General features: G+C 32.3%; 4 protein-coding genes across 5 annotated transcripts; 3 read left to right on the top strand and 1 right to left on the bottom strand.

Annotated features, from left to right (window-relative positions):
* Positions 1 to 766: 766 nt before the first annotated feature.
* Positions 767 to 2,355, top strand: LOC131598978 (aspartic proteinase CDR1-like). The gene has a single exon (XM_058871504.1). It carries the CDS (start codon positions 859 to 861, stop codon positions 2,194 to 2,196), a length of 1,338 nt encoding a protein of 445 aa, XP_058727487.1. The 5' UTR covers positions 767 to 858; the 3' UTR covers positions 2,197 to 2,355.
* A 2,619-nt stretch (positions 2,356 to 4,974) lies between these two features.
* Positions 4,975 to 7,977, top strand: LOC131598977 (tRNA (mnm(5)s(2)U34)-methyltransferase, chloroplastic-like). The gene is made up of 7 exons (XM_058871503.1): positions 4,975 to 5,231; positions 5,340 to 5,403; positions 6,542 to 6,734; positions 6,853 to 6,923; positions 7,104 to 7,259; positions 7,346 to 7,470; positions 7,587 to 7,977. The coding sequence occupies exons 1-6, from the start codon at positions 5,015 to 5,017 to the stop codon at positions 7,467 to 7,469; spliced, it is 825 nt and encodes a 274-aa protein (XP_058727486.1). The 5' UTR covers positions 4,975 to 5,014; the 3' UTR covers position 7,470; positions 7,587 to 7,977.
* A 3,391-nt stretch (positions 7,978 to 11,368) lies between these two features.
* Positions 11,369 to 12,660, top strand: LOC131596909 (transcription factor bHLH52-like). The gene is made up of 2 exons (XM_058869644.1): positions 11,369 to 12,133; positions 12,433 to 12,660. Exons 1-2 carry the CDS (start codon positions 11,369 to 11,371, stop codon positions 12,658 to 12,660), a joined length of 993 nt encoding a protein of 330 aa, XP_058725627.1.
* Positions 12,661 to 14,538: 1,878 nt separating this feature from the next.
* Positions 14,539 to 19,249, bottom strand: LOC131594649 (thiosulfate/3-mercaptopyruvate sulfurtransferase 2-like). 2 transcript variants are annotated; one of them, XM_058866828.1, is made up of 12 exons: positions 19,011 to 19,249; positions 18,407 to 18,592; positions 18,248 to 18,307; positions 17,932 to 17,994; positions 17,556 to 17,680; positions 17,290 to 17,452; positions 17,117 to 17,176; positions 16,944 to 17,002; positions 15,306 to 15,387; positions 15,104 to 15,167; positions 14,947 to 15,014; positions 14,539 to 14,838 (listed from the first exon to the last, which is right to left on the bottom strand). In XM_058866828.1, the coding sequence occupies exons 1-12, from the start codon at positions 19,110 to 19,112 to the stop codon at positions 14,722 to 14,724; spliced, it is 1,149 nt and encodes a 382-aa protein (XP_058722811.1). In that variant the 5' UTR covers positions 19,113 to 19,249; the 3' UTR covers positions 14,539 to 14,721. The 2 variants fall into 2 exon arrangements, with proteins under 2 accessions (XP_058722811.1, XP_058722810.1); XM_058866827.1 differs by having other exon boundaries at positions 18,407 to 18,598; positions 19,011 to 19,244.
* Positions 19,250 to 20,993: the final 1,744 nt, after the last annotated feature.

The following is a 20,993-nucleotide window of genomic DNA, read 5'->3' as shown; positions in this document are numbered from 1 at the left end:
TAGGCCTTTACAAATTTCTTCACCTAATTGCTATAAAATGACTCTTCATTGTTTTCCAATGTGCTATACTATTTTTCTTATTTTCTTTGACTTTTGACTTATGCTTAAAGACTTGCCGTTTAGAAATAAATTGTGTGTTTAATATTTCAAGTGACTTTTGGATATTCCAATAACATTATATAATATAGTTTATCTATTTATTTATTTGTACAAAAGTTTTGTTTGGCCGTTTTGTTTTATAAATATTTCAAGTAAATATCATAAGGCAAGAGATAAGTTACTATATAAAAAAATGTCTAATTGTAATTTTGATCTTATAATTGCAAGTGAATATTCAATTTTTTAAATATTTTTCAAATTTAAAAAAAAATAAATAATAGTTGTGTATCACATCAATAAATAAGGTCACTAGCTTAAATGTAAAAGAAATTTGTAAGATGGCCTACAAAATTTAGGAGAAAAAATATAAGGGCCAAAGTCCATCAACAAAGATTTAAAAAAATCAAAATCATAGGACAAATTTGTAAGTAAACAAATAACAAAAGTCAAATCGCATCGAAGTTAGCTAATTATTCTTATTATTATATAAATTATATTTTTTTATTATAAATAATTAATTAGTCAGAAATTCATTCTATAAAAGTGAATAAATGAGATGTCGTTGATTCGAACTTACATTCATACCGTTGAATATTTCTACTGCTACCAATCGAGCTGGATTAATCGAACTATAATTATATGTATATATATTTATTAACTAACAAGAAATCTTAGATACTTCCTCAAAAATGCATAAATAGAAGCACATTAACAAACTTGCTTCCTTGAATACTTTTTTGGGTCTATATTTCCTAAACCATGGACTCATTAGTATTCGTAATCCTAACACTATGTTCACTTTCTTCTCCACCATTTATCAAATCAATTAACATCCAAACTAGCTTTAGTGTTGATCTTATACATCGTGATTCACCTATGTCACCTTTTCACAACCCCTCAACATCCCAATTCAATCTCATAAAAAAAGCAGCTTTTCGATCAAACTCTAGACTAAGTAGATTCTCCCTTTCCCTTTTATCAAATGAATCACCCGAATCAATTATCCTCCCAAACAATGGTGATTATCTAATGAGAATCTTCATAGGTACACCACCTATTGAGAAGCTTGTTATTGCTGACACGGGTAGTGATCTTACTTGGGTACAATGTTCCCCTTGTATGAATTGTTTCCCTCAAAACACTCCTTTTTATGATACAACAAAATCCTCAACTTTCTCAAATGTCCTATGTGACTCACATTCTTGTACATTGCTCCCTAAAGAACAACAACTTTGTGGAAAATCAAATGAGTGTTTCTACTCATATCATTATGGTGATAGATCATTCTCTATTGGTGAATTAGGGTTTGATTCCATTAGTTTTGGTTCTTCTAATAGTACTCTCCAAGGTGCTAATAGTAGTGCTACTAATGGTAACATTACATTTCCTAAGTCTATTTTTGGATGTGGATATTATAATATCTTCACATCTGATAATAGTGGTAAAGCATCCGGACTTGTTGGTCTAGGAGCCGGGCCGTTGTCATTAATTTCGCAACTAGGGGATTCCATCGGTCGGAAATTTTCTTATTGTTTGGTTCCTTTCGCATCAAACTCGACTAGTAAATTGAGATTCGGGAGCAAGGCAATTATAACGGGTGAAGGAGTCGTGTCTACACCTCTTATAATCAAATCTTCCATGCCAACTTTTTACTATGTCAATCTTGAAGGTGTCACGGTTGGACAAAAAATGTTTCATACAGGTCAAACTGATGGTAACATAATCATAGATTCAGGGACAACATTAACGTATCTTGAACCACCTATTTTTGATAATTTTATAACTTCGGTAAAAGAAGCTATTGGTATCGAACAAGTGGAAGATAGTTCATCTCCGTTTAGCTATTGTTTTACGTATAAACCGGATATAAATTTTCCTCATATTGCTTTCCATTTCACGGGCGGCGCCAATGTTACATTGGAGCCTAAGAACATGCTATTGTTGTACGAGAGTAACTTGTTATGCTTGGCGGTAGTATCGTCGAATATCGAAGGAGTTTCGATTCTTGGAAATGTGGCCCAGATTGATTTTCAAGTAGAGTATGATCTTGGAGGGAAGAAACTTTCTTTTGTTCCAAGTGATTGTGCTAAGAATTAACTAATTTATTGTTAAGCCTTGTAAGGCTATGTTTTTTTTTTTAATCTTTTGACATAATAATGTTATGTTTATTTGGATTTGTATTTAGTTTTCAGTTACTAAAGTTATATATTTATCCATTTCATCGATGCTATTTTGTTGACATTGTTTTGCGGATTCTCGTATAAATGTAGAAAGAAAAGAGATGATAAAATTTTCATGTCAAATGTGAAATGCAAGAGAATGTGAGATTATACAAGTATTTGATTTATAAAAAGAATGAAGAACATTGATGAAAAATATCCATGAGTTTTTCTAGAGAGGAGGAGTGGGAATCTTGGAGAGATGAGGAATTATTTGATTTCTGGAGAATCTCAAGATAAACAAGGAAAGAAATTTGGGGTGTTTTTTTTTGTTAAATTCTAATTTTAATATAATTTAATTTCAAAAAAATAACAAAATAGAAAGGACAAAACTTATGTATTTGTTAAAATATTTTTCAAAATGGCTTTTAAGTTAAAATGTGTTTTATAACAATCTTTAAAAAATAGTATATTTGAGGAAACCATGAATAGTTAATTTAAAATATTAAAAAATTGTTATTGCCATATCAAAATCGGTTGAGGTTTTAGTACATTGAAATTTCATAATTATGGTGACTTTTATTACTTTTATAAATATTTGTAAGGTCTATAGTATATAGCAACATAACTTGTATTTGTGGGTACGTTTGAACTCGCCCTGAGTTTGACGAGTAAAACCACTATGATTGAATTCGAGTTTGGATTTGAGTTTTTCATAATTTTAAGATATAAATACATGACAGGTAATAAGACTCTAATATCTAACTCACCTTGATGTTAATTTAAAATATTTTATTTTGATAAATCAGAATATTAATTGTTTGGTTAATACATTGATTTTGTACTTTATTATTTAAAATAAAAATTTTAAAATTGTTTTAATTTATTATTTCTAATATTTGTTAAAGAAGATATTGTGGAGTTTTATAGAATGCATTGGAAATTCATATTTATCCATTTTGCAAGAACATCTTAAATTGGAGAAATAAAAAAATCTTTACGGAGGGATTCTAATGCCCTTACAAGCCAACTGAAACAATCAAGCATATGGTGAGATAGATCAAGAATGAGAATCGTATTTAGAAGAATGGGTTGGTGTTGAGAACAAAAACTAGACAAATTCAATGGCAGCATCCTAATAACAAAAGGATATGCTCAATTGTGATGGTACTTATAATAACTCTATTTCTATGGCTGGTTACGGAGGCGTATTCGTCATAAAGTTAGGTGAGGAATTATGCTCGTAAAATTGATGTGGGCGATGCTTTCACTGATGAATTGTATATGATGTTACATGGTCTGGAGCTAGCTAGACTAGAGTGATTTACAAAATTAGTGGTCGAGAGTGACTTTAAAATCTTGATTGATATGGTCAGTCAAGAAAGTTTAGATGATTAAAAATTTTCAACCTTAGTTCGTAGAAAAAAAGACTCAAAATGATCTTCGCATCAAATTCAACCATACTTGACGTGAAGGCAATAGTTGTGCATACTAGATAGCTAAATATAATCTTAATTTGAACAACAATGAGTTCATCATTCTTTCATATCTTCGATGAATGAATTGAAGACTGATCTGATGTCGATCAGAAGATCTTCGTGGCCTGTGAACTTGATTCTGGTTGCTCCAAATAGGAGGGGTGTACCTGCAAGGTACTCCGATGCTAAAGTGAAAATTAGAGTCAGAAGAGCAAGTACGAAGGTAGAGAATGGATTGAGTGTGAATACCCGACCCTCTTATGAAAGAGGGTATTTCTAGCCCCCAGCATTGGGCCAAGATCTCTTGCTTTGGGCTGGATTCACAAACCCAAAACATGGGACTGCCAGGATCCTACATGAGTAAGCCAATGTCAGCACGTAACCCCTATCCTTGGTCAACTGCACGTGGTCCTCGGAGGAGGAAGACCGATTCTTTCGGTAGACAGTTGGTCACGTGCTCTCGGATGGGCACGTGGGTGTGAAGTCTCAAACGGTTACTGCTATCTGGATTGCTCTTGTTGGACCATCTTTACAGCACGCTGGACTAGGCCCTATCGGACGGTGGGCCAGTCTCAAGCCCAGTCCAAAGCAAAGACTTTATTAGTTGACGATAGATATGGAGTCACTTTTTTAAGGCGGTTAAAATTTCTTGTTAATTAGGCCCTCTTTTATATATATATATATATATATATATATATATATATATATATATATATATATATATATATATATATATATATATATATATATATATATATATATATATATATATATATATATATATATATATATATATATAGTCTATTAATTCTAAAAGAGGGAAAGTTTTAACGCGGCTCTACTTACTATGTTCTGATATTATACTCTCTCTGTCTCATAATGAATAATCTAGTTCACCATTTTATATAGATTAATAAAAGTGTATAAAAGAAAGAGAGAATAATATTTTTATTATAGTACATTTATCGTGTATTGAAAATGATGAAAATTTTATTAATTAGATGGTAGAATTGGAAAAAAAACTGTATTAAAAATTAAAATAGATCACTTTGTTTCGGCCACTATTTTATTCTAAATGAGTCACTCATTATACTTTTATATTATAACTTAATCAATAGAACTTATTTATTTTATATTTTATGTCCATATTAAATTTTTTTTAATAAAAGAGATATTTAAATTTTAAAAAAAAATGTGGTGTAAGGTTACCATTTTTATTTACCCCACTTAAAAAATTCAAGCTACAATGAATTAATTTTTCAATCAATTCAAACCGTGATGTTATCCTTTCGCTATCGTTTCTCTTCTTTCGCAACTTCTTCTCGGAGACTCTTGTTCCTTGTTCCTTCACAGACACACACTCTAACCAACATCTCCACAAATCACTCTCTCTGCTCTGTAAAACCCATTAAACAAAATAATGCCTTCTTTTCTGTTGCTGTTGCCAATGACATTCATTCTTCTTCTTCTCTCTCCAAAGATTCTCCCTTTTCAGGTACCTTTTATGCCCCTTCAATGTTACTCTCATCAAAATGCTGTCTTTGTAACAATAACACATACCCTTTTGCGTTTATAAGCTTCTAGAAGTTGTCTTTTTTTTCAGGGTTAGAGGATGTTTTTGTGAGCTTCCTCTTTGGAAAGAAAAAGGCAACGGATGTTGCTCACATGTATGTTCTTAAACCTCAACGGTTTTAATGTTTTTGGTTATTATTGATTCTCTATAATAGTGAACTAGCATTGCTTATAAAGATTGCTTTTTGAGTTGTTATGTTATTGATTCTTCTGTTAAATAAAGAGAACAAGTTAAAGTCTTCAACTTTTGTAGGATGAGTTTTTCGCCCATGATTGCAAGGCAAAGTTAAAACTTTTTTGTTAGATCTATTTGTAGTCACCACTCGGCACTCGCAGATAATTATATAGATTTGTCTAAGGCGACTTTTCTTAGAATTCGAATTCAGTCTAACTCAATCTTACGAAACTTTGCTCAGACTTCAGACCATATTTCGTCTTATGTGAAGCTAGTGAACATTTGGAGTGTGTCCGGAGTGGTCTAATAGCATAAAAGGCTAGCAGGTGGCCCAACGTATCTTTGATAGCTTACCTTCTTAGAATACGGATTGAGGCTAATTCAACCTTGACTTGTAAGATAACGACTCCTCCCTTATAAAGATATGTTAATGTCATCTCTCATCCAGTGTAGGACTTAGTTTTAAGTCGTAGAGTTGATATAAAGACTTCTTTTAATATGGTATTAGAGTCAATTACAAACTTGTTGGGTTAGAGTTATGCTTTAGATGAAGGATGTTGAGAGTCTCACATTTTAGATAGCAATATTACATGAAAAATAGTTATATGTAGGGTACAACCTTCACCCCACGAGCTAGCTTTTTGGGTTGAGATAGACCAGACTTAAATTCAATGTTGTCGATGGTGGGAAGCTGAAAATCTGCATTGTAAACATGACACAGCGTCCTATGGTGCCACCATGGCAGGCATCGCCTCACAAATTGCCTATAGCTAAACCTGATTATTTTTGGCAAACTCTCTTTGCTGTAGCTTTAGAGGGTTTCTTTTATGAATGCTTTTTTAGCTTCGTTGATTCTAAAGTAACTTTGGTTGAATAAAAAGTGAACGTAATCCAGGTTTGTTACAGAACTCTATTTGGCATGATTGCTTGTTATTTATGACTCTATAACATATATTTTGCTACACTTACTAGTTATTGTTTTCCTATTTATCTATAAACTGTGTAATGATAATGCTTTTTACCCACTATATGAGAGGTTTTGCTTTTGTTCCTACCAGGGTATGGAAACATGTTGTTCAAAAAGGAGACACGGTCATCGATGCCACATGCGGCAATGGTTTTGACACCTTAGAGATGCTCAATTTGGTTGCTGATGATTCACATAATGGTTATGTGTATGCATTGGACATTCAGAAAGATGCTTTAGATAAGACTTCATCGTTGTTGGAAGAGTCGCTTAATTCCTATCAGGTGAGGACTATAAAGGAGTGAACATTTCAACTTTGAATTCGTAAAGAATATCAGAAGCTGTTTAATTGAAAACAATAAGAACTTTTATGTCACCAACCAAAATTTCAAATTCATGCAGAAACATGTCAAGCTCTTCAATATTTGCCATAGTAAAATGGAGGAAGTTGTTCAAAGGAATTCCTCAGTTAGGTACTCACTTTTCCTTAACATGCATCATCTCTCTATTCTTATTGTGTTTAGATTTAGAAGCTAATCGTTGAACGCAGCCGATGTACTAAGTTAGGTACTTACTGTAGTCATATATATTACTGGTGTAATTTCTTGGAAGTTTAAGAATGAACTCTATCTTAATGTGCTGCATACTTTTAGGCTTGTTGCCTTTAACTTAGGTTATCTTCCGGGAGGCGACAAGGAAATAATAACAAGATCGGAAACAACATTACAAGCATTAGAAGCTGCAGAGAGAATCGTAATACCAGGAGGACTTATTAGCATAGTCGTATATGTTGGACACCCCGGTGGAAGGTGATATTTCTGATTCTCAATCTTACACAAACATTGGTTATAGTTTTCGATTTTAATAGCCGTATAATGCTTTTAAATCTGTTTAGGGAAGAATTGGAGACTGTTGAAACTTTTGCTGCTAGAATGTCTGTTGAGAATTGGATCTGCTGCAAGCTACAAATGTTAAACCGGCCATTTGCTCCAATACCAATTTTCTTATTCAGAAGATAATGTGAGAAGATTGTACACTTTTTATTGATCTTAACTAAGCATCTTTGGTTATTTTCTTCCTAGTTTCTTTGTTACATTGATTAATTCTTAACTCTTGAGTGATTTGTTCAATCTTAGGAGGTTTCTTGGACTCTAGATCACCTTGGGTTTCCTGTTCTTCATTCAGTTTGCCTCGATCCCTGGTCGGATTCGAGTGTCTTGATCTTGGGTTGCCACACCTGTTAAGTGTGTCTGTTTCCTCCATAAATTAGTTTGAATCATGTTGATTTACAAAATGATATATGGCTGTTCATGGATGGAAAATGATTTGTATTAATGTCCTTAGGAGCAACCCCTACCCTCATGTATATCCTTTTGTATGGATTTGTAGAAGATATTACACTTAGTTAGGGTTGTTCAAAAAACTGTGAATCGAACTGCCGAACCGAACTGATTGAAGCTAAAATAGTCGAACTGTTATGTTTGATTAGTGAACCGAAACATATTGTACAAACGATTTTAGAACCAAACCATCTCACAAGTAAATCGAAACCGAAATTGAAAATGAAAAATACTAAAAACAAATTTAAAATTAAAAAAAAATGAAAAATGGTTTAACAGTTTGATTCCTTAACAAATGGTTCGGTTTAGAAAAAATTGTCTTCTAACAGTTTGGTATGGTTCGGAATTTCGAAATGCTATACCAAACTAATAATCTTGTTTCAGTTTGATTCTGTGTAAATAAAAACGGTTCGGTTCAAGTAAACTTTTACTATAAATCGGTTTGATTTTCTCGGTGAATTGTACCATAAACAGTCTACACTTAATATTGTATGATTTATGCAACCTGTATTATCTTTTTCTTTTACTTTCCTTTTTGATGTTGGCCATAGTAAAGAAAACAATGAAATAGAAACGAAGAAACGGTGAAAAGTAGGTGAAACTTGAAAAGACAATGAATCAGAAACGCATAATTCGGATAAAAGAAGAAGATGGCAAAACCAAATATCACCAGAGCTTAGAGAAGAAAGAAAGGGTGCGAGAAGAATCTAAGTCTCAGTAGTAAGAAACAACGAAAATCATTTTAAAAGGTAAAGTAATCTTTATATAGGAGGTAAGAAACAGCGAAAATCATTTTAAAAGGTAAAGTAATCTTTATATAGGAGAATAAAGATAAATCAATAGTCAAGAATAAAAGAAAATGGAAAGATGAGAAATAATGCTCAAATCTCGTCTCGCAAATGTATCGACACTTGAGCATCCTAAGGAAAAATGTCACGCCCTAACTTATGAACCTAAAGACCACGCGTAAGGGAATCATGTCTAACATTTCAATGATGAGATTGCCATTTAATCCGCTTGTTCTCTAAATCTTTTACATTTTTCAGCACAAGGATCCCGAGCCCGACCCATTTTCTTAAAAGGCTTCACGTATGTCACATCACGACAAGATTTGGGGAAACTATTATGGTTCGGCCATAGGCCCAATGCGAAATAACCCCAATTACCGTCAATTGTATATAAGTCACCACGTGTGAAATCTAAGGTATGATTCTAATCATAATTCATTGTACCCCTTGTTATTCACTCAATAACGTGGGTGTTTGAGGGATAACCTTGCAGGTCCACCCCCACGCAACTGCATTAGAGATTTACATTACCACATCAATAATCTACACCAATAATTAAGGTTCCTGAACAAAATAGTAGAAAACAGGAAGATGAAAAACAACGGCCAAATCTCGCTTCGAAAATATAAGAGCACTAGAGTATACTCGAGCATCTTAAGGGAAAGCGCCACGACCTAACCTACGAACCTAGGGCCACTTGTAAGGAAATCGTGTGAATTGTTTATATGATAAGACTAGTATTTAGTGTGTTTTTCCCCGAATCTCTTCCACTTCTTAGCACAAGGATCCTGATATAAAGATTTCGACACGGTTTTTTAGAAAGCTTCTCGTATGTCACACCATGACAAACCTTTAGGACAACTATTTTAGACCGACCATAAACTCAATACAAAATAATCTCGATTATCGTACATTGTATATAAGTCACCACATATATTGTCTAAGGTATTGATTATAATTATAATTCACTCTATCCTCGTGCAACCACATCAAAGATCAGCACCACTACATCAAAAATCTACACCAATAACTCTGGTTTTCGAACGGAACAGTGACATTGTTTATGGTAACTCGGAGTTCTTATCGTGTCTCTTAGTCTCGACTGAGGGGCAATTATTTTGGTTTGCCCAAAATAATTCCACATTACTTAAGAATCGAGGCTTAGAGTAGTTTATATACATCACTCAAACACATCTTCCAAACGAGGCATCATTTTTAATGCACAAAGTTGTGAGGGTTCTCACACCTAAAATATACAATATCTCGTAGCCACCCAAGTGCGGACTTGAGTTCGACTAGAATTAACTCTACATGACAACGATTTATTTATTAGATCCCCTACTACACCTCATATTTTTAGGCCCCTTAATAAATGAGTATTTTCTTGACCTATTAATTGTAAGTCTCATAATGTTATTATTTTTGTGGGGTCTAAGAGGCTTTAAAACTTTTTTTTTTAAAACCGTTTGAAACAAAATATTTAAGTTTTTTTTTTGAATAAAAATCAATTTTAAAAAAAAAAGTTAAAATTTTGAAATAAAAAATATTGTTTTTAAAAATTAAATTCATAAAAGATTTTTTTAAGAAAACAATTTTCCAAAAAATTTTTAAAAGAAAAATGCTGAAATTAAAAGCGGTTTAAAAATCAAAAAATATATTTGTGGGACCCTATTTTAATTTTGGGGTCTTTACTTATATATCTCATTATTTTAGGGTTCATTTATTTTAAAAATTTTAATTCCTAAATTTTGGGGTCTTAAAAATTAAACTTAAACTATTAAAAATCTCATAAATTGACAGTCTTATGTCTTGTACTAACTATTATTGTAAAATGTAAAATATCTAAATAGATTCCTAATAAAATATCTAAAAGGATATTAATGCTATTGTTGATTTGGTTAGTTTTATATTTTATTTGTCTACTTTGACTAACTATTGTCTTTTTTGTATTAATTTTTTTCTCGAACTACTTTTTTTTATTTATAAAAACATTTAGCAATTGTGTTTTTTTACTCAAATATTTAGGAATTATTAAAACTAACAAGAAAATTAATATTACTACATGAGAAAAAGAGAGAAAAAAGGATTAAGGAAACGGTTAACAAAATAAGAAATGGTCAATAAGAAAAAAGGGTTAACAAAACGGTTATTAAGATTATGAAATGGTCAATCACATACATGAGCTGGCCATGTAACTGTTTCACAAATAATTTCCAACCTAATTTCTTTTTAATTTAGTTTAAAAAATCACTTTTTTAATAATAAATTAATTTATTTTACACTACATTTTTAATAAAATACTTAATAATAATACAATAAATTAATTAATAAATAAAATATTATATTTCTTTTTGACCAAAGAAAAACTCTTGACATGAATGCTTCGTGAATATAGATGCCATAACTAAACTTCCTTATTTTTAGCCAAATTCTCCTTCTATTCCGCAAAACACCAAATTTTAATTCATTTTTTTATTTTATTTCATTTCTTTAATTCATAATTTTTATTTTCTCAAATCAAAAAAAAAATTGCATTTTGTGTAACTGCCTCTAACTTCCCCTAAATTATCTCAGCATGATTCAGTGAGGTTAAATTCAGTTTATTTTTATATATCATAGCTCTTTTGTTCTTAATTTTTTTATTCTTCTTTTTCTCTTTTCTCTCTCAAGTCTTTTTCTTCCTTCAAACATTCTCGTACACTGTTTTCTCTCTAAAAACATTCTCGTACTTGTCTCCAACAAAGATTCTCGTACTTGTCTTTATCTTGTGCAGTTTCCTGTTTTTTTATCATGGGATTTCTCACTTCACACTACAACAACAACTATAGTAACTCTTACCCTTCTCATCAAACTCTTCAAACCTTCGACAACTCCGAAACCATCACTTTCCAACATCATCATGAACAACAACAACAACACCAACAAAACTATGACTTTTCGTCTTCCTTTCTAGATGAAACCTTGTTTTTTCCGAGTCCTTCTAATTTTTACTCAAACGAGAATAATAATTATTATTATCCTTGTGAAGATCAACTAATCATTGACTCAACTTTCTCTTGTGATCAAAACGATGGTTTCGTTTCAATGAATGACATTTTCCCAAACGAGGAAAATCTCAATAACTACGTTAACAATCTTCCATGTCCGAAACGACAGAAGCTAGGTTATGAAGAAACGTTAACAAACCACCAACAACAACAACAGGAGCTTTTGAACTCAGCCAATTATTTTGTGGATGAGTTTATAGCGAACCCTTTTAGTACTACTACTTTATTCGAACCGGAAGCGGAACCGGAAGCGTTTTTGTGTTCGAATGTGGTTGATGTTGTGCAATGTGAGAAGAAGGTGGTTAGCGGCGAAAGGACTATTTCGACGCAGAGTATAGCGGCGAGGGAGAGGAGGAGGAAGATAACTGAGAAGACGCAAGAGCTTGGGAAGTTGGTTCCTGGTGGACCTAAGATGAATACTGCTGAGATGCTTAGTGCTGCTGCTAATTATGTTAGGTTTCTTCAAGCTCAAGTTGGAATGCTTCAAGTTATGGAAACTTTTAGCAAGGTAATATAGTAATAATAATAATAACTGCTTTTTTTTGTTTTTGTTTGTGTTTTTGTTTTGTATAATATAGTCAATAAGTCGGCTCACACATCGAGAGGTCGTGGGTTCAACTTCTCAGATATAATGATATCCTTAATAGATAATATTATCTAAGTGATATCTGTTTATCGCTCTTTGAGCTTTGAGGTCTGTCTAGTGTTATATGGTGTTCTATTGTAGTCTAACTCGCTTGAACTTTAACTTTTTGGAACCAAAATAGATATTATTATGTCTTAGATTTTGGTGATTGATTATTTCAGGAAGAAAAGGAACCTCCTCCAAGTGAAGATCTACACAAGCTAGTTGTTTCTCCTTTTGTTCAAGAGAAGTTGTATTCGGAAGAAAAGTGCTTTATTTCAAAAGGGATTATCACTACATTGGCCAACAATGTTGATGTTAGGTCAAAACCTTCAATCCTTCAAGGTCTTAAGCAACTTGTTGGGAAGGAGATTGATCATGAGGATGAGAAGATACCAAAACAAGAATAATTTTACTTTCTATTGGTTGTTTTCTACATTTTTGAGAGTTGGTTCATTTTTTTGTTTTTTTTTATTTTTTATGTTGTTGTTTAAATAGGGCTCTTTTCTCATGAGCTATAGTTTAGATTCAATTTTTGGTTGTTCATTTATTTTGTTTGTAAGAGGGGTCATTTATTTATTCATTTTTACTTTCTTGTTTTTTTTTTAATTATTTGTATGGTTATTTATTTCATTTGCCAACTTTGCATGATTCTCTTGAAAAAACACTAAACTTGTTGATAAAATTGTCATAGACTTGTCTTGTATAAATAATGTTGTCTGAGTAAATATTAAATCAATTGACTATATTATTATTTATAAAAAATTAAACAAATTGTGTACATTAATTTAATAATCAAATTTATATTAAAAATATAGGTAAAATTATATTTTAACATGTTGATAAAAATATCATATTTTAAAATTTTACAATTTTAATTACAAAATCTTATATAACTTATGTCTTATACTTTAGTATTTTTATTTGATAAAAATGTCTTATATTTATCGAGTTCAACCATATTTAATTAGAACGAACAATAAAACACTCATTGTTTTTTTTATTTTCATGTTAAATGATATGAAAGTCGTGTTAGTTGATGATGTGTCTGAGCCTCTTTAACTAAATTTATTAAATTGTCTCTCTTTTCTTCTTTCTTTTTTCATTTTTAAAATTTAGATTACAAAACCTTATATAAAATAATGTTGTCTGAATAAATATTAAATCAATTGAATATATTATAAATTATAAAAAATTAAATAAATACAGAAATTAATCTAATAAGTAATTTTATGTTAAAAATATATGTAAAATAATATTTAAACTAAAATTGAATCATTCATGAAATGTTATCGGATGCTTGATAATTTGTTACTGTCCCAAGGTAAAAAAATTATACTAAAAGTTGAGTATAATGGATATACACTGCCAGTGTAAAATAGTTTTACACTGTCATCCAATAGAAAACAAGGAATCTGCCATGTTATTAAAACTTTTTTAAAATAAAAGTGTTGTTTAATTGGATACATGGGTGTGATTGGTTGACAGTGTAAAACTATTTTACACTGTCAGTGCATCACCCCTTTTCTCTTAAAAGTTACTATTTTATTACTAAACCCGAAACCCAAAAATTAAAAATTGTTTTTTCAAAACATAATTATTATTTATTATAAATTTCTTATGTATTTTTAGGGTATAAGTTTAGGATTCAAGTTATCCTAACCCTAATTATTCTAGTCCAATACTCCTAACTTTTAGGTAAGTGGATGCGAACAGATCAAATGTGAAATGGACCAAATCAACTTTTTTTCAGTGAAGACCTAATCAATTTATAATAACTGTATAATGAAGTTGCATTTTTTCCCTAAAAATATGGAAATACATTCAGTTACAAGTAGACTAAACGCAACAAACATTATTTTTTTTAATAAAAAAATTGGAAAAAAATTCAATTAAAATTTATTTTTTTTTTACAAACAATTAAGAGGAATAATGATTTATTTTAATTTGAACTTTATTTTTCAAGAGTCCTTCTCATTAATTAATACTTATCATTTATTTAAAAAAAGATTTTTATATAAAGATGCAACATATATTTAATTTTAGTTCCTATAACTTTTTTTTTGTTTTTAATATCAAAAATCATTATTTTCAATCTTTAATGAAATTTTTATTTTTAAAATAAAAATTGATGTGGCAAATTTTTATTTGTGCCACACTGACATGGCATATTTATGATGATATGGAATTGTTCTAAGATGACTCATTATAAATAAAACAATATAGTTTAATTTTCAACCAAATACATTAAACATTATATTTTCCTTTTATTAATTTTTTTAGTAACATCCTTTTAACTTTGATTTTATTTCATATGACAAGAACTAAAAACACAAACCTTAGTACAGTTATCAAACAATCCTGTCATTATTAACATTTTTAAAGCAAAGATGCAGACATAAATCAGTTCTGCTCAAAATGTTTTGAAAACTAGATACAGCCTTTTGCCATGCAATTTCATTTTGGTGATTCTATTGCGTTTTTGCGGCGATATCTGCGGTGTCAACAGGAGTATCAGGATGTGATCCCCATTCGGTCCATGATCCGTCGTAAACCGGAACATCGGTCTTTCCAAGACGATGAAGACCCTGGTAACAAAAAATCAAATCAAATTAAAAAATGTAATGAAAAGATAATTCCAATATATCGGGAACTTTTCGATGGAAAAGATTAGGGAAGAATTGATATAGCAATACCAATGCAAGAATGCATGCAGTTACTCCTGTTCCACACGAAGTCACGACCGGCTTTTCCAAAGAGATGCCTGCAGAATAATGAGAATTTGTGACCATAGAATTCGAGAAGAAAATGATTTCGGCGATATTTTTGAAATATATTGAAAGATGTTCGAACCTTCTTGTTCAAATCGCTTCTTAAGCTCGCCTGCTGGTAACAATGCTTGTGAACTATCTAAAATCTGCAGGTCAAAAACATTTCGCATTGATTATATAATTGTCTCAAAATTACATGCACGCATTATGTAACAATATACCGAAGAGTTCTTAATAATAACGATATAGGCGAGTATAATACGACATGACCCCATATGTTGTACCTGGGGAAAAGGAATGCATTTGCTGCCAGGTACGTGGCCACTTCTGATTCCCTTTCTGGGCTCTGGTGCAATTCCGTCAAACCTGTCAAAGGATAAAATCTTTGTAAGTCCAAGAATCATACATCAAAAACGAAATTGTGTCCCAAATTAAATAACACGTTAATCATGGCCATTAAACCGACTTTTATTCTTAGTTCATTAATGTTAGAAATTTGAGGACACAATTATTGAATTATATACTATAAAGAACACTCAGCAGCATAATTAAACCCTTGCTGACAACAAAGTCGCATCTTAGATATTGTTTGCATGAGTCATTTTGATGAAATTTAATTGTTATCCTGATGAATTGAAGATGTAATTTACCCTTTTGAAGGGTCGAGTAAGAATTTTGGTCACACATAGATGAAAAATGAAGTTCGGTCAAATCTGTTCACGATTTTAAACATAAGGGACTAACTTGAGATGAAAATTGATTAATTTGACATAAAAAATATATAGAACTTCTTTAAAACTTTAAATTAGGCTATAATGGACTACTGGTGCAGTTCTGCCTTTTTTATTTATTTGACCTGATTTTGGCATTAGAAGTAGTACACTTTTTTTTCATTGATGAGATTCACTTACAAACATCTTTCTAACCAGTTTCAAACTATGAACAAAAGCCAATACTCGCCACATTATTTTCAGCTTAGCCAGGCCTTACCAGCACACCCACTGTATATGCCAGAGTCCTCTGCTGGTGTGCTAATCAACAACATTCTTTATGCCATTCACGTAGGTCTCTATTGAATTTGTTCATCATGCTCTTTGCAGTTCAAGTCCCATGTCTTAGTTCGGTTTTCTTGGGGGTATTGTAACTTGTGTTGAAAACAATGGACAAATGGAAAAGAAGAAAAATTAATTGCATTATGTCTACTAGCCGCTAGTCAAATGTCTCCCTTGCCAAAGAAGGTTCTAAGTGATCCTTTCTTTCTCCTAACAGAGCCCATGATCCCCCAAACAGGTCAATTCCTTCTTCCCTCAATATGTCCCCTGGCCCAATTCATCTATATGGTTCCTATCATCGATTAGCAGAACCCTTCCCAGTTTCACAGTTCAAGCACCTCATAGATCAAAGCGCTTTGCTCCTATATGCTGGACAATTTATTGCTCGCTTTTTTTCTCTTATTTCAACCATTAAGGTGGATGGCAAGTTCCGGCAGTCAGCCAAAAATCCACCATATGAACATGTCATTACCACCTATGGCTAAAATAATAAGCATTGTAGCATATGGCGACTAGCACAAAATCCACTATTCCATAGCACCGTGTGCTATCATGGTGGCAATTTAACCATAATAATTCTGTATATATATATATATATATATATATATATATATATATATATATATATATATATATATATATATATATATATATATATATATATATATATATATATATATATATATATATATATATATATATATATATATATATATATATATATATATATATATATACACCTATATATATATATACCTATAACCTTCTGTATAGCAGCCATCATGCTATATCATTTCCGGGTTGATAACTAAGTTACATGCAAATCATATGTGATGTGAAAGCATACAACCAAGAGGGAATATAAATTACCTAGGCTTTGATCGAGCATCTACCTGTTGGTGAGATTTTTCCTCTATATTTTTCGTTACCTATTATCAAAAAGAAACAAAGAAAAAAAGAAAGGTAATTTTGACATTTGATAGACATTAGACGCACACGCATTCAAAATTTACATTTGAAGTGGCACTAATAATTAAACCAACCTGTTCAAGGGTCCAAACAAGATGTGGCTGAAATTTAGTCTCAAATGTGATTGGACCAACCTGAAAACAAAAAATGCACATGAAAGATGCAACGCATTAAAATGAAATCGTCAAATGTCAAATTCAACTCCAAAAAAAAAAGGGAAGATTAAAAAATATAATTCCAAACTCACTGCTTGTCCTTGAGATACTTTCTCTATTGCCTCACTTGCAGCACTGGCTTTAAGAATAGCATCACTCGAAGCACTAGATTCAACATCGTAACCAGATGCACGCCATCTTGGTAGGCCACCGTCTAATACCCAAACTCTGTCATGTCCAAACACTCGGAACATCCTTTTAACCATTGAAAAGAGAACAAAGGTATTGGTGAGAACAAAGGCAGAAAACTTCATAGGATTACACAGCCCACTTGTTTTTACACCACACCATGGCTTACCACCAAACACGGGCTGCACTAAATAGTCCTTTTCCGTCATAAACAATTAGGTCGTCTTTGTTATGTATGCCAAGAGCAGAAACAGCAGCGGCAAAAGCTTCCTCTGAAGGCAACATGTGCGGCAACTGATCAAGAATAAAAATCAGAATAAACATTGTTGACAGAATAAACACACTAACAACCAAGAGCAATCTATAAAATAATCACAAAACCATTAAGAGTGCTCACAAAAGACATCACAATATTTATAAATAGTAGTGATTGATAAGAAGATCGCTGACAAAATATGTAAACGAGATTCAGATACAAGAACTGTTTCATCAATAAAGGTGTATAAAAAAAACTATCGAAAAGAATAAAATGGAGATAAGCTCACATTTGTAGTGCGGTCTGCGATTCCATCTATGTCAAAGAAAAGGGCCCCGGGAATGTGAGCAACCTGTTGCACATGGCATTACACAAAAAGCACATTAATAAAAAACGGTACATAAAAATGTTAAAAACACGCAAACAACGTACATGTAAGATAACGAATTGAAGTGATACTATTAGAGTTTGGCCTAACTCATCCTTATAAAACCAGCTAGTAGGGTGATAATTGCCCCCACTTATAAACACATGTTCAAGTCATATATCGTCCTTTATGGACTCTTAATAGATACCATATACATATATCACCCAAATGTCGTTACCTGATACTCTTGAATCGGATTCCTTTGCTCATCCGGCATGTACCAGGACGCATCCACTACCTGCATGGAATAAACAACATAAGTACTAGCATCTTTATTGCTTTTCTAAAATATGCAAAGATACAATTCAGGCACCAAGAGAACCAATTCGGTAAGTACCTTAATATCCGGCTCCTTCAAGTTTTCGTAAAGCCAATCTACAGAAACAACCGGCTCATTCGTAGGTGCAGATCGCGTCGAATATGTAGCTCTTCTACTAACTACTGAAGAAGCCATACAAGGAGCCCAACTAGTCAACTTAGTATTTTGGGATGTAAAGGTTGAAACAGCTCGTATAGAGAACACCTGCTTCTGTCAAAAGAACAACACCAAACAACACCTTGAGATCAATAACACAACAAGTTTATTTACAATTCAAACTAGAAAAGAAAAATTGCTCCTTTTTCAGAATGATTCACTAGTAAACCCAATTCAAAGAATTGGGATTCATCAAATTAACAATTCATAACTGACCCAACAGAAAATTTCAATTCCCAAACTTAAAAATCAAAACTTTAAAGACAGAAACAAAAACCCATACACAAAATTGAAGTGGGTTAACAAAAAACTGATACCCAGATGAAAAATTTGAGAGAAAAAGCGATTCTTAAACTTAAAAATCAAAACTTTAAAGACAGAAACAAAAACCCAGACACAAAATTGAAGTGGGTTGATAAAAAATTGATACCCAGATGAAAAATTTGAGAGAAAAAGCGATTCTTACATTGAAGAGAGAAGAGAGAATTGGTGGGTGGTGAGTGAATAAGGAGGAGGTGTGAATCGAGCGAGGAGATAAAAGAATCTTTGTCAAAAGGGACGAAGCCATTTTGCAGCAGCGACCATATAAAAGGTGTGGCCTCGGATAATTCGAAGAGTCGCAGGTTATTCCAAAATCAAAAATTTAATTTTTAATCAGAAAAGAGATAGTAGCATCAATCAATTAGGTAGTGAGAGTGTGATGTGATGTGATGTGATGTGATGATGATGCAGCTGAAGGTGTCACTGCTTTTGTTTAACAAATGATTGTGTAAAGTTTTGTAAATTAAAGGTAATTTGGTTGAGTCGGATTTTCATGTTTCACTTGTTAAAATAAGGGAAATAATATAACATTCAAAAGACTATTTTAAAATTTGGATATAATAGAATCAAAATTGAATAAGGATTTTAAGAGATTATTCGAGTAAAGGAAAGTCTTCAAAGCACTATTATTTGAAGATTTCACAGTTGAAATCGCTTTTAGTTTGTTAGAGTTGACTCATTCATATGTGAATTGTATTTACGGACGGATCATCCAACAACTTAAGAAATGGAGTCGGTATGATTTTTGAAAACGAAGTAGGCTTTATGATCGAAGTATCTCTACACTTTGAATTCCCTGCCACTAATAACTATGTCGAATATGAGGCATTTATTGCAGGGCTTACTCTGACGACAAAGATAGGAGCAGAGAACGTTAAGCTAAGGTCGGATTCCTAACTTATTGTCTCCCAAATCATAGGGAAAACCCAAACTAGAGAACCATTTTTGCAACGGTATGTGGCCCTGGCCAGGGAAAACTTGGAGAAATTCAAAATGTCCAAGGTCGCACACTTCCTAAAAGAACAGAACACTTTGATAGATGTCCTATCAAGATTGTGAGTATAAGGGGATTGGGATCAATCACTTCTTCATCCAAGAGACTTTGAAAAACCTGAGTTTTAAAGCTTGTGAAGTTACCATATTGGATATTGGTGATGCCGCCTAATCCTCTTTCATACTGTAACACCCGTATATTTTAATTTTTAATTTAAATGGAAATTTAATTAATAATTAGAATTATTGGTGGTTTGTTGGATATTAATTGGGAAAGGATGGTTATGGTGTTGGGCCATGTGTGATGTTAAGGAATGAGGGGGTGTTATGTTAGTAAAGGCCCTATTCTAATTAAAAGGTTATTTTATAAAATAATAAGGAATTGAGAATGAGAGAAAGGAATGTGAAAAGAGTTTGGAACACGAAGAACGTGAAAGAGGAGCAATGGAGGGAGAGACCAATCAAGAACTCTTGGCTAAGGTAAGGGGGGACTCTTCCGGTTAATTTCTATTATGTGATTATGGGTAATGGGATGGATTAACGTATGATTCGATTCGATTGGGTATATTGGGATTTGATATTGTTAGGTATGTTATGATTTGGGATAATTGATGAATTTGTATAGATTGTTGGTTATTGATGTGTTGTTTTGATGTATAATGATGTGTGATGAGAAATTCGATGATTATATGCCTGTATGCGATGTCTGGAATCGTTTTTGGGTGAAAAGAATGTGAAATCACAGAGTCTGAACGCAGACCCGTAATTCTGCAAAATCGCCAGGTCGCGCCGCGAACCTCTGTTTGCGCTGCGAACCGTTGGGCAGAAAACCAGGAAGTTGTGATACGCTCAGGTCGCGCCGCGTCCATGTGTTGGCGCCGTGAAAGCATAACTTTTTCTTGTTCCGCGCCGCGAACCCAGTTGGCGCCGCGTGCTGTAGCGATAATTGTTTTCTTTGAAAAATGTAAAAATGTGTAACTTTCAAACCGTAAGTCCGTTTTAGACGCCGTTTTGGACGTCGTTCCTTAAATTGAATGTTCTACCATATAAAATAAATATAACAACAATAACTTGATTTTATTTTGAAAAGTATCGTTTTCTTCAAATCTGGTTTACTCTTGTTTTGCATAAATGA

Source organism: Vicia villosa, linkage group LG4, assembly GCF_029867415.1.
Source record: "Vicia villosa cultivar HV-30 ecotype Madison, WI linkage group LG4, Vvil1.0, whole genome shotgun sequence".
NCBI lineage: Eukaryota > Viridiplantae > Streptophyta > Magnoliopsida > Fabales > Fabaceae > Vicia > Vicia villosa.
The sequence above is the reverse complement of the archived record's forward strand: the minus strand, read 5'-3'. Positions and strand labels throughout refer to the sequence as shown.